Source organism: Cervus elaphus, chromosome 14 (genome assembly GCF_910594005.1).
Source record: "Cervus elaphus chromosome 14, mCerEla1.1, whole genome shotgun sequence".
Taxonomy (NCBI): domain Eukaryota; kingdom Metazoa; phylum Chordata; class Mammalia; order Artiodactyla; family Cervidae; genus Cervus; species Cervus elaphus.
Genome location: NC_057828.1, coordinates 66368140 through 66380754, shown reverse-complemented (window position 1 = coordinate 66380754; position 12615 = coordinate 66368140). Strand labels below are relative to the sequence as shown.

Here is a 12615-nt window from a genome sequence, read left to right as displayed (position 1 = left end):
GGAAAAATTCTACTGATGAACCTATTTGCAAGGCTGAAGTAGAGACACAGATGTAAAGAACAGACTTGTGGACATGGTGGGAAGGAACAGGGAGACGAATTGGGAGAGTAGTGTTGACATATATACGCTATCGTGTGTAAAACAGATAGCCAGTGGGAAGCTGCTCTGTAACACAGGGACCTCAGCTCTGTGCTCTGTGATGACCTAGAGGGGTGGGATGGGGGAGGGAGGGAGGCTTAAGAGGGAGGGGATATATGTATCCATATAGCTGATTCACCCTGGAGAAGGAAATGACAACCCACTCCAGTATTCTTGTCTGGAAAATTCCATGGACTGAGGAGCTTGGCCGGCTACAGTCCAACAAAGAGTTGGACACGACTGAGTGACTAACACACAACACCTAGCTGATTCATGCTGTTGTACGACAGAAACCAACACAACACTGTAAAGCAATTATATTCGAATTAAAAAATTTTAAATCAGCCAATATAATGTAATTTTAATAATAGCCAATATTTATCAATACTTTCTTGGTGCTGGGCACTATTCTAAGCATTTTTCAGGTTTTTCCTTACTTGACAGAGAACCGCTTGGAATAGATAGTGCCATCATTCCTGTTTCACAATGAGGAAATAGACACAGTAAGGCTGAGTGGCCTGACCAACACCTACATGCAATAAGTAGCTGAGGCAGGACTTGAACTCAGGCAGTCAGATCCCAGAACATGTTGCTTTCCACTACTCTGCTCAACCACCTCTGACTGCTCACATGTCATATTCAATGATGTCATATACATATATTCAATGACATCATATACACATTCAGTGATGTCATATACATAAAGTATACTCTTATGAAGCTGTTAAATGAAGAGATGTGCTGAAACCAATCTGTTTCTGATAACAAGACCCTTTTAGGATTTTTTTTTTTAATGTAAGTAGCATTTCTTAAGCTCAGTTGGAAATTCTTAGGCCAAGATAAAAAGAGAGAAGGTGACTTTGCTCCAGGACTGGTACTGGTGTTCATTAGAAGTCCACCTAATGGAAGGTTGGGAAAGGGGAAGCCCTCAGATCAGAGGAAATAACCCACCCATCTGCTCTTTCCAGGGCTTCTATAAACGGACCCCGGACTATCTTCAGATTAGAGAATGGAAGAGGTTGGGCTGCTTTCCGGTCCCCATGGTCCACTCCACATTCCTAATTGACCTCAGGAAGGAAGCCTCTGACAAGCTGGTGTTCTATCCCCCGCACCAGGACTACACCTGGACCTTTGATGACATCATTGTCTTTGCCTTCTCCAGCAGGCAAGCAGGTACTGTTTGTATGCGTGTTGTATTGCCACCATGGAGACAAATGGCCAGCTCCTTTGTCTTGTGCATTTTATAATAAAACACTCTAAGTACTGAGGTAGTGTTAGAGGTTTCTGCAGTAACCGTACCAGCACCCTCTGGGTTGCTGTCTCTATGAGCACCAATGACCAAAAGCCAGAGCTCACCCCTACCCAAGAATCCACTCTCTTTGAAAAAAAAAATGTGGTGGTGGTGGTGGCCATAGGCAAGTGATTGGCTCTTGATGGTGCTATTGCATTCTCTGCTCGTTGAAGAAGTCCTTTTATTAATTAGAAAACTGTGACAGAGATCCAGAACTGCACTGGAAAGACCCAGGCTTTAAAAATGTTTATTTCTTCTCAAATAAGTGAGCTAGTATAGTGACTGTGTTCCACAAAGTTTTCAGAGACCAAGGCTGCTTCTATATTGTTTCTCCCCTCTCCGTGAAGTATTAACCGCTTAATCATATGATCCAAAATGTCTCATCATTATGGATGTAATATTTCAGTCATCAACTGAAAACCAGAGAGGGGAGGGCACTCTGCTGTCCTTTAAGGGTACCATCTAGAAGTTGAACACATCACTACCTTGCATAGCCCAGTAGCCAGATTCAGTCATCAGACAACAGCTAGCTGTAAGGGAGGCTCAGAATATCGTCTTTATTCTGTGCAGTCTAGAGCCCCAATTCTCTGTCTGTAAGAAGGAGAAGATAGATTTTGGGAGGCAGCTAGCTGTCTCTCCCACAGTCCTCATGAAAGGAAAAACAAAGCCATACTTAACTCTTTCATGAACCTTTGTAGACTTTTGAGGAAGACAAGTCAGTAGGAAAATAAGTTATTACTCTTGTGTCACTTGCACAAGCAATCAGAGAGGATATAGTTCACTAAATCAGGTCAACACAAAGATACATGATATCCCGAAAGCAAAGCTTTCTGAGGGTCATTCAAACCTTCCTGACAGAGGGCAGGTCCCATTATCAATGAGCCAGAAATGTGTGACTTAACCACTTGGAACTGTGAGTTTAGAAACCAGGAGAATGGTATACAAATTCATGTGGCCATACAGTCAAGGTGGATGGGATCATCTACAGACCACAGGTGATTGAGGCAGGTTGCTAGCAGGTGGGAATATTAATATAGATTCAAGTTACAGCTCACATCAGGCCATCCTGGAAGCCATAGGTGTCCCACTCATCAGTTGTAAATTTGGTAGAAATGAGAATATTTAGTGGAAATGTGGAATGCTGGCTTTTTCCCCCTTGCCTTCTAGAGCCATTTAGACTCTTTGGCCAGGTATAGACACTTTTTAGGACTGTGTCAGGGCAAAAGCAAGGTTCTTATCCTCATGTAGATTAGAGGTTTTTGTGAAAATCCTTATGTCAAGGTTAATGGTAACTGCTTCTTTCCACATAGCCTGCAATTGGCTCTGATTTCTCCAGGATGGAAGCAAACTCAAGGCCTTCCCAATCCTTCAACTTGTGCCAGTACCTTGGCTTAAGAGCTTAAAATAAGGATGTTTCAAGAAAGTGAGCTATTAACAATTACGGTAACGATCCATGCCTAACAAAGGCCTCCTTGATAAACATTGCACAAGGCATTATTGTGACCCAGGCACTAAATTATTATGATATATCTTTTAAACCAAGAATTGGATTTGGAGCTGGAAGAATGACACCAGGCTGGATAGGAATTTTTCAGCTACGTCCCTTGCTTGGCCTGTTCACTTGGATTTCATGCTTTATTGGTCAGGTTCCCATGGGTCTACCCAGGACATTTGAAAGCAGGTGCAGAGGTGCAGAACTGTTGGATGATTCAGGTGGGGAGAGGAGAAGCAGAAAAGCAAGGGGTGAGGATCAGTCCTCTAGGCTTTCCTGCTTTATCTAGCATTGTGTTAGGCTCTGTGACAGCTAGGGAGGTAAGATCTTTACATGAGGAAACATAAGTAATAGTTATGAAGCAGTGAACGCTGAGGGTCAGATTAGTGGTATAAACTGTGAACAGCGCAGGAGTCAAGACAGAAAGAATGGCTGTCATTTGGGAGAATGACAGAGATTTCCTGACAGTCATGTGGCTCTAAGGTAGCACTTTTACCCAGCTTGGAGTATTTTTAGATAAGATTTAAATGAGCCTCAAGTCCTGCACAGTCCATGGAGTGTTTCTAAGCTCTTTCCCTCTTATGTTCAAAGCAAAACACTTTCCTTCTCTCTTGAAAGAATAAGATGAAAGATGATATATATTCTTTTGTTCTCACTCTTATGAAGCTCCCCAGCTATGGATCATCCATTGGAGTATCATTTTGTAAATGTCCAGAAGGAAAGAGAAGGTCCACGTGTCCCAGGCAGGACCATCTAACCACAAACCTTGAACCTTAATGTCTCACCTCCGACTCCAGACATGGCCACACGTGGATGATGAATGAGAGGAGCAGTCCAAGGGTGCTGGAGTGTGGCTGCCCATCCAGCCCAAGAAGAGAGCACAGGGGTCATGGGCGAGTCTCTGTGGCTCCTATGAAACGAGGGTCGGGAGTTCACCTCCCGCTGTGGCCAGTGAGCTGGGCTGTGTATCGTGGCCACAGTAACCATCTTTGGCGCCAGCCAGTCATCCACCGTATGTCTGCTGTGAGTCAGAGAGGCAAGAGATGTGGGTGATGGGCAGGCAGAGCTGTTCCTACAGATCACGGGCAGTGAGCAAAAGGGCCTCCTGTGTGCAGGGATGGAAGTCCAGAGTTCTGATTCTGAGACTGGTTCTGACTACTAGTTTTGCGACTTGGCTTCCAGACCCTGGGCACATGGAGAGATACTTGGTATTGGCTTTTTAGGGACAGAGGTTTGGCATTAATGAGTTATGTGGTGACCTTGGGGAGAGCACAGGTTCTCAACTCTGAGTTTCCATCACCAAGGATAAAGGTAGGTAGATCAATCTTGCAACATTAACATACTATATGAGTGCAAGAAAATGTTTGCTACCTTCCTAGGAGAAGTATAGGCCTTCAATATGTAGTATCCCTCACCATTATTTTCTAGAGAGAAAATTGTTTGCCCCAGAAGTAACTTTTGCCTGAGAATACCAGATTCTTTTATAGATTTTATGTAATTATCAGCACATTTCCTTTTCAAATTTTTATATTCTTATCCAACTATCCAGGCACATGGTCTCATCAAGTTCAAATAGTCCCCCTTGGTTTATTATAAAATTAGCAGTCACCATCCTGTGCCATTTCCCCCTTTTAGAAGACCGACACTTTTCACTCTTTCAGATGGTGGTACAAGTGTAAGAGTCACATCTAGCTTTCCAAATAGCATGCTTATAATGAAGCTTCTGGGGTTTTGGGCTATGCCGTGCGGCTTGTGGAATCTCAGTTGCCCTGACCAAGGATTGAATCCAGGCCCTCAGCAGTGAGATGAGACCCCAGTGTCCTAACCACTGGACCACCAGGGAGCTCCTGTAATGCTACTTCTCGAATTTCTGTTTTTGCTTTAGGCCATGCCTATTGACTCTACTGGGCTTCCCAGGTGACACAGCGGTTAAAAAAAAATTGCCTGCCAATGCAGGAGACACAGGAGACGTGGATTCAATCCCTGGGTCAGGAAGATCCCCTGGAATAAGAAATGGAAACTCACTCCAGTATTCTTGCCCAGAAAATTCCACGGACAGAGGATCCTGGCAGGCTCCAGTCCATGGGGTCACAAAGAGCCAGACATGACTGGGCACGCATGCAAATTGACTCTACTACCGAAGAGGAGTTAGTTTTGTCCCTTCCCTCCACCCCCTCTGTGCAAAAGCATTCTTCCCATCACCCTGTCCTCTTTGTATTATTACTATCTACTTTATTTTTGGCTGCGCTGGGTCTTTGTTGCTGCACGTGGGCTTTCTCTAGTTGCGGCGAGCTGGGGACTACTCTCCAGTTGCTGTGTGCCGACTTCTCATCTCCATGGCTTCTCTTGTTGTGGAGCTTGGGCTGTAGGGTGTGGGCTCAGTAGTTATGGCGCATGGGATTAGTTGCCCCGTGGCATGCGGGATCTTCCTGGACTAGGGATTGAATTCATGTCCCCCACATCGGCAGGGGGACTCTCAACCACTGGATCACCAGGGAAGTCTGGCCCCGTTCTCTTGATAGCTGTGTGGTACTGATAGAGCTGTGGTCAGTGTTTTGGTTCTTATAATCATGGGAACCAAATTCCATTTATTGACTGTGGGTAGTTTTCCTTTCATATCTGACTTAACAATTGCCTTTTTTATTTGCTTAGTTTTATTATTGCTAATACAACCCAAAGCTAATCCCCAATTGTCTAGAACTCCTCTCAGAGCGGTCAGATTTCAGCAGACATTCTTTGTGCGTGTGTGTGAAGATTCTCCTGGAGCTCCCTGATGTTCCCCGATCTGAGAGGAGCCACAGGCGTGGACCTGCGACTCTCTCGTCTTCTCTTCTTGGTTCTCCTGTTCACTATGTCCTGCGTCATCATCATCTTCTTCTATTAATAATCCTTCTCCTTCCTCCCCCTACTCCTCTTTCTTCTCCTTCTTCCACATCATCCAGCCACTGTCTGAGGAAGTGTGATGGCAAGTAAATATCAATGACCTTGCGTGTCTGAAACTGCCTGTCTTGTCTCCTCACACTTGATGGATAGCTTGGCTAGGTCCCATCTCTCCTTTATAACCAAAGCTTTGGAAAGTTGAATGGTAAAATTATTTCCCTAATTAGGGTCGAGAGGCAACCTAAACATTAAATCATTTCCCTCCTGTTTCCTGAATTCATCACAACTTTGCACGTGGGTCCATTTGAGTTTGAAGTTTCTCAGAAGCATTCGTGTCAGCAAACAGTAGCACCAGTGAGTTCTCCTGATGAAAGCAAGAGAAGTGACAGGACTTACTGGTCCAGCCTTGATGGGAACCAGGTTCAGTCATGGGGAGGAGAAAAACTCTTTTCTTTTTTTGTTCTTCCCTGCTAATGCTATGAGACAGCCTCACCTGATTTGACGGGTGATTTGCTGACTGAAGGAAATGTCATCTGCACAAAACAGAGAAGTCTCTATGCAGGTAATTCTCTGTCTGGAAAGTATAGGTGATTATAGAAATTAACAAATCAGAAGCTTGGACACATGGACCAGAGCTTGGCAGGTTCATCTATTTACTTAAGCAATCTTTTCATTTGTCAGGACGGTCAGTTGCTGGATCTCTCTGAGGCCCTTTTGATTCCAGTATCCCCAGCTCCATGGTTGAACCAAGATTCTGTGTAATTCTTGGAGTCAGCCAGCTGGGGCAGTGAAGACAGGTGTTGAAAACAAGAGGGCTGTGCCATGACCTGGTATTGTCATACTACAGGTTCTTACCAGGTCTTGAAATGCAGGCTTCCTTTTGTCCTTTTCTGACTCTTTTATAGAAGTTTCATGTCTGTTGGTCAACTCCAAGTCCATGTGGGCTAAGAGGAGAAATCAAGACCTGGAGACTCATGGAAAATTTTAAGTGTCCTTTGTTTTTTATTTTTTGTTCTGCATATGCCTAGAGTTAGCTTTAATAATCTGTCAGCCTTATGGGATTTTCCTGTTTGCTTTCATATCAAATGTGGCTTTTATTCCTCGTCTTCTCTTTATTTCCTGTGGATGGATTACAGTGTTCCATTCTGTTCTCTGGAACAGGAATTCCTTGCCTCCTTTTTGATCCCTTTGTGCCTTTAGTGTTCCTTCCAGGCCATGAGGATGCTTTCTCTTCAGAGAGAAAAAATCAATTTCCTCTGAGCTGAAGAGTGGCCCAGGTTTTTTATTTTGCCTCCAATACTGTGTTATACTTTCTTAATAAAGGAGCATTTTTGAGGTCTGCATACCCTGCCCGAAACAACTACTTGTTCAATTTCAGTGCCAAACAGTCTGGTCTCCTTTTCCTTAATGGTCATTGTAGAATGAATATGTGTATTTTCTTTTTTTAATTTTATTTATTTGTTTATTTTTGGCTTTGCTGGATCTTCATTGCTGTGGAGGCTTTTCTCTAGTCGTGGTGAGCGGGATCTACTCTTCTTTGCAGTGTGTGGGCTTCTCATTGTGGTGGCTTCTCTGGTCGCAGAGCACAGGTTCTAGAGCACGTGGGCTTCAGTAGTTGCAGCACTCGGGCTCTAGGGCATGGACTCAGTAGTTGGGGTGCACAGATTTAGTTGTTCCGTGACATGTAGGATCTTCCCCACCCAGGGATCCAACCCGTGTCTCCTGCACTGGCAGGTGGTGGATTCTTTCCCCCTGAGCCACCAGGGAAGCCCCAGACGTGTGTTTTCTGATTGGCCGCTTTTGTCCCTCTCTTGTGTCCTCAGGCATCCAGATGTACCTCTGCAACAGAGAGCACTACGGCTACCTGCCCATCCCCCTGAAGCCCCATCAGACCCTGGAGGAGGACATCGAGAACCTCATCCACGTGCAGATAGAAGCAATGAGTGAGTGACCGGGGCCTGGTGGTAGCCGCGGCTTGTGTTCTGTTGCCCCCATGTCCATATCAGCCGCATCTCTGCTCTCCCAGGACTGGACTCTCATAGTCTGCCTTGGTTGAAACATAGCTGTTCATTTGTCCATTCATTTCAAACTTCTCCTTATGTGAAATACAAATATGGAAATGTGTCTTTGCCCCCAGGGAACTTTGCCCCCTGGGAGCTTCCCATCCAGGTGGAGAGCTGGGTATACAGTAAATCCATTTCATAGCATGTTATAATGGCTATCATGGTGTTTTGTGGTATGGATTTAAACTCTGATTTTGCTGCTTTCTAGGTATATGACTTTAGGCAAATAATCTAACCTCCTTAGTTGTGAAATGAAGATAAAACATCTGGGATTTGGGGGCCAATTCCCCATGATATATATAAAAAGTATACTAACAAAAACAGTAATTACAACTTCAACTTAATAATAGCTTATGATGTAGCAGAGATCATGCTAAACATTTTTTGTACTTTGTCTCATTAATCCTTATAATAACTCAATGAAAAGTGTTTTATTATCCTCCTATTAAAGATGAAAAAATTGGGATGTATCACATGTATCTTATTCTAGATCATTCTGCTAAATAAATGACAGATTGGGATTTGAACCAACAGTGCTATCTCTAAAACTCAGGTTCTTAAACACTGTATCATATTGCCTCTGAGTCTGGCGTGATGTCAGAACCGATAAATGCTTGATAATGAGGGGCTACACTAATTATTATGTATAATGTGCAGTGGTGTTTAAAGGAGAAAGTAACAAATATACTCTGCCTGGGGGAGGATCTTGGAAATGGCTATGCAGAGGAGGGAACATTTGCATTGAATCTTCACGCAGTAACTGGGAAACTCTGTTATTCATCACTAGCGTGTAGGATGTGGGTATGTGGGCAGTGGGTGTGACTGGGAGGCACAGTGGAAAGCAGGGCTGGAAGGTGGGCAAGAGCTCAGTTAGAAAGACCTCTAACGTAAAAGAAGGTGTCTGGACTTTTCCTGAAGGGAAGGGAGCTTTTAAAGAGATTTTAGCAGTGAAACGTCAGGTTAAAATCTGAATTTAGAAAGGTCACTCTCTTGGTAAAAGAAGTATAGCTGCAGCCTAGGGCACTGGATGCTGGACTCGGGTCAGAGTGAAGAGACCATTTTGGATATTATATGGTAAACTAGGCAGAAGGTGGTGAGGATCTGAGCTCAGGCAGGAGCAGTGAGAGTACAGATGAACCTTATGACATAGACTTGAAAAGACTTAGCCAAAGGTTTGTGGATGAGCAGAAGAGGGACCGAGGGAAACTTCTAAGTTCTGACTTGAGTGTCTGGAATGACTGTAGGAATGTTAAACACATGTAGATTTAAGAAGACATTTTCAAAGAAAAAACATGAGTTCATTTTAAAACCTTGAGTGGCCTGTGAATATCTGTTTCCCGCTCCTCACCCCCAGGCAATAAATTCATTGTTTCATGTTAGTCTCAAGACATAACCCATCCCTTGCTGCCTGGGAGGTACCCAGCAAATCTTTGTTGAATAAATGAATAAACTGCCCAGTGGATAGATGGAGAGATGAATCTGACACTTAAGTTCTATCAAGTCTAAAGATGTTAAGTTGGGGATTCATCAACAAGATAATGTGATATCATAGAATTTTAGGAAAACAGGAACATGAGATATAGAAGGAAGTTCAACTGAGAAAAGGACTGAAAAAGAGTCCAATGAGTTTTTTCAGCTAATCTCCATAAAAAGGATGGTTTCAGAAAAGGCTGGCTCAGAATTTAAAGTGTTTGAGAAGTAATTAAAAATCAAGGACACAGAGAAGAACAGAAATGTTTCTTTTAAGAAACATAGTTAGGACCAGAAGGTAAGAAGGACAATAATAATTATAAAGATTCATCAGAAGATCCCTTTAAATAGCAAGATCTCCTACTGTATTTACACAGGACTGTGTTTGCAAAACATCAGTCAGCCCAGTCTAGCAGGGTCATATTGGTGGTAATGAGCGAAGCATGACCATAGACTATACTTGGGATGGGGAGCAAAGCACCCCCACATTACAGCCTTTGCTGCTGATGCACATGATCATTTGCAAGCCATTTGGTCTTTCCTAATCTCAATATCCCTGAGTTTTCAAAAAGAAAGAAGAGCTCACTACTATTTTCTATAAGTACAGAGAGTAATAGAGATAATGTGTGTGGGGGGGAAACCAGTATTTGTAGGGGGAATGAGATTTGAATCATCACTTGGTTCACTGGCATGGTATTTCTAGAACCAGCCCTTAGGAATTTCTTTTGTGAATTTCTTTAATTTCAATATGCCTGCCTCTCCTCTGTGTTCTAGACCCAGAGGCCAAGGGCAGTATCTTATTGCCTTCTATCTCAAACACCTAGCACTGTCCTTGATATATAATTGGTAACGGACAAATACTTGCTGAATGCATGACCAGACAATGAAACAATGAGCAAATGAATAAAACCTGTGTCGCAAAGAGCTCTGAACATGAAGTTACACTCACAGACTTGAACTCAGGCTCTGTCATGTAGGCAGAAAGAACAACCTCTAAAAGCTTTAGTTCCTTTATCTGTGGAGTAAGGATAAGAACACTGACTTTGCAGGGTTGAGAGGAGCACATAAAAGAATAGACATCAACTCCATAAGACTGAGAGTGTTCCTGTTATTAGGACTCCGTTCAATGCTTGGTGATGTGTCTTCCCTTATCAGCCCCATTGTATGACTATCAGTCTTGACTCCAAGCAGATGTCAGCTCAGAGAGGCTGGCCAGTGCCCTCTCTTCTTTTCCTCCACAGCAGGAGTCGCCAGCCTCCAGGATCTAATGCCCGATGATCTGCAGTGGAGCTGACATAATAGTAATAGAAATAAAGTGCACAATCAATGTAATGTTCTTGAATCATCCTTAAACCATCCCCTTGCTCTGGTCCCTGGAATCTGTCCTCGACCCTCTCTAGACCATGCAAGCCTTGTGGCCACAGTAAGGGATTCAGATTTTATTCTAAGAGTAATAGAATTCCATGTGGATGGGGGAGGGATAGTGACATGAAGTGTTTTATGTATTTAGATAAATCATTCATGCTGTGGTGTGGATACTGGCATGTAAAGGGACCAGTACATCTCTCCTGGTGAGAAATGATGGTGGTTGGAATGCAAACTGTAGCTGGGAGGTGATGACAAGCAGGTGGATTTAGGACATATTTTGAGGGTAGAGCCAACAGGACTTACAGAGACCTGGATGCAGCCCATGAAGGAAAGAAAGGAATCAAAGATGACTCCAGGAGTTTGGCCTAGTGTATCATTTAATGAAATCAGAGAGGCTTTATGGGGAAAGACTTGGAAGGGAAGTTGTGGCCATGTAAGCTTAAGATATATATTAGACATCTGAATGGAGAGATTAGGAGACATTTGAATAAGTGAGTCTAGACTTCAGGGAAGAGAATCCAGTTGGAAACAGACACTTGAGAGTTATCAGCATTAAAAAGATACTCGAAGCCATGGAACAGTGTGAACTTGCTTGGCTAGAGAGCATAGAAAAAGAGGACAGGGTGGAGGACAAATCCCTGGGGGAGACAAACAGCCCGAAAACTGGAAGAAGAAATTGAGAAGTGTTTCAAGAAGGAACCAGCTGTGTTTGAGAAGTCAAGTAAAATGAGGATAGGGAACTGATCACCGGTTCTCTGAAGATAGAGATCTGTGATGACCTTGATAAGAACTACTTCAGTGCAATGATGAGGACAAAAGTCATTAGAGTGGGCTGAAGAGAGAGCCCTGGAGAGATGAGAAAGTGGACTCTTGTTGGCATGGAAAATGGAGAAATGGGGTAGTGTCTGTAAGAGAGTGAAAAATCAAGGGAGAGGCTGTCTCGTTTCATTGTGTTTTGTCTTTTAAGTTTTTTTTTTTTTTAAGATCAGATTTTAACTTGTTTGTATGCTAATGAGAAAAGTCCAAAACATAGGGAGAATTTAATGATGTAGAAAAGAAGATAATTTAAGGCCCTTGAGAAAACAAGTTCTAGATAGAACAGGGATGGTGTAGCAGACGGAAAGGCAGGGTATGTAGGCAGAGAGGCAGCTGGGTTTGTAGACTTGATGTGGAAGGGAAAGATGGGTCTAACTGGGCTTTAAACATTTTCTCTGTTACATATGTGATCCAGTCATCAGCTCAAGAGAGATGTTGAAGATTTCAGGAGAGAGGACAAGGCATAAGATAGACACCTCAGAGAGTGGGAAAGTAAGTTTACTGTGGAAGCATAATTGCATCATTTGGCAGTATCAAGTGCCAATTTGACATCTGTGGTTGTAATTTTGAAGTCACTCAGTCAACACAACAGTGTGAATTTCTCTCTTCAGTGTTCTTGGTGGGAAGAGGACAGTTGGGTTTAATCAGGATTGGAATTTTATCAAGCAAGATCAGTGGAAGAGAATGAAGGGTCCTTCCAAGGGATGGTTAGAGCTGAAGATCATGAAATCTAGGTTGGGTACTGATGGGAGTGAGAACAAGAAGGGTGTGATGGATGCAAACAATGTGGTGGGTCACTGGAAGAATGATCGTTGGTGCTGGATTATTGGTTGTTGGATCACCATAGTGATGCTGTTTCTAAGAGTGGTGGTGGGGTAGTGAGACTATGAGCCAGTGGCTGAGGGAGCATGAAGAGGAGGTACAGAGCACTGCAACAGGCTTCAGAGAAGCTGGGGTTTTTGAAGAATGAAAGAGAAACAGGTTGGAGTGAGTTGCAGGACATGAGGAAAATCAGCTTTCACACCAACCACTGAAAGGGAGGCAGTGACCTCAAAGGAAAGCTGTCTTGGTCTAAACAAAAAGGCAAAGAGACACTC

General features: G+C 43.4%; 1 protein-coding gene across 2 annotated transcripts in view; it reads left to right on the top strand.

The window, feature by feature from the left end:
• Positions 1-12615, top strand: part of COLGALT2 (collagen beta(1-O)galactosyltransferase 2) — a 115423-nt gene that overhangs the window by 78235 nt on the left and 24573 nt on the right. For both annotated transcript variants that reach the window (XM_043923537.1, XM_043923538.1), the window contains exons 5-6: positions 1107-1311; positions 7625-7744. In XM_043923537.1, coding sequence (XP_043779472.1) covers positions 1107-1311; positions 7625-7744 — 325 coding nt within the window. The remainder of the gene's footprint in view (positions 1-1106; positions 1312-7624; positions 7745-12615) is intronic.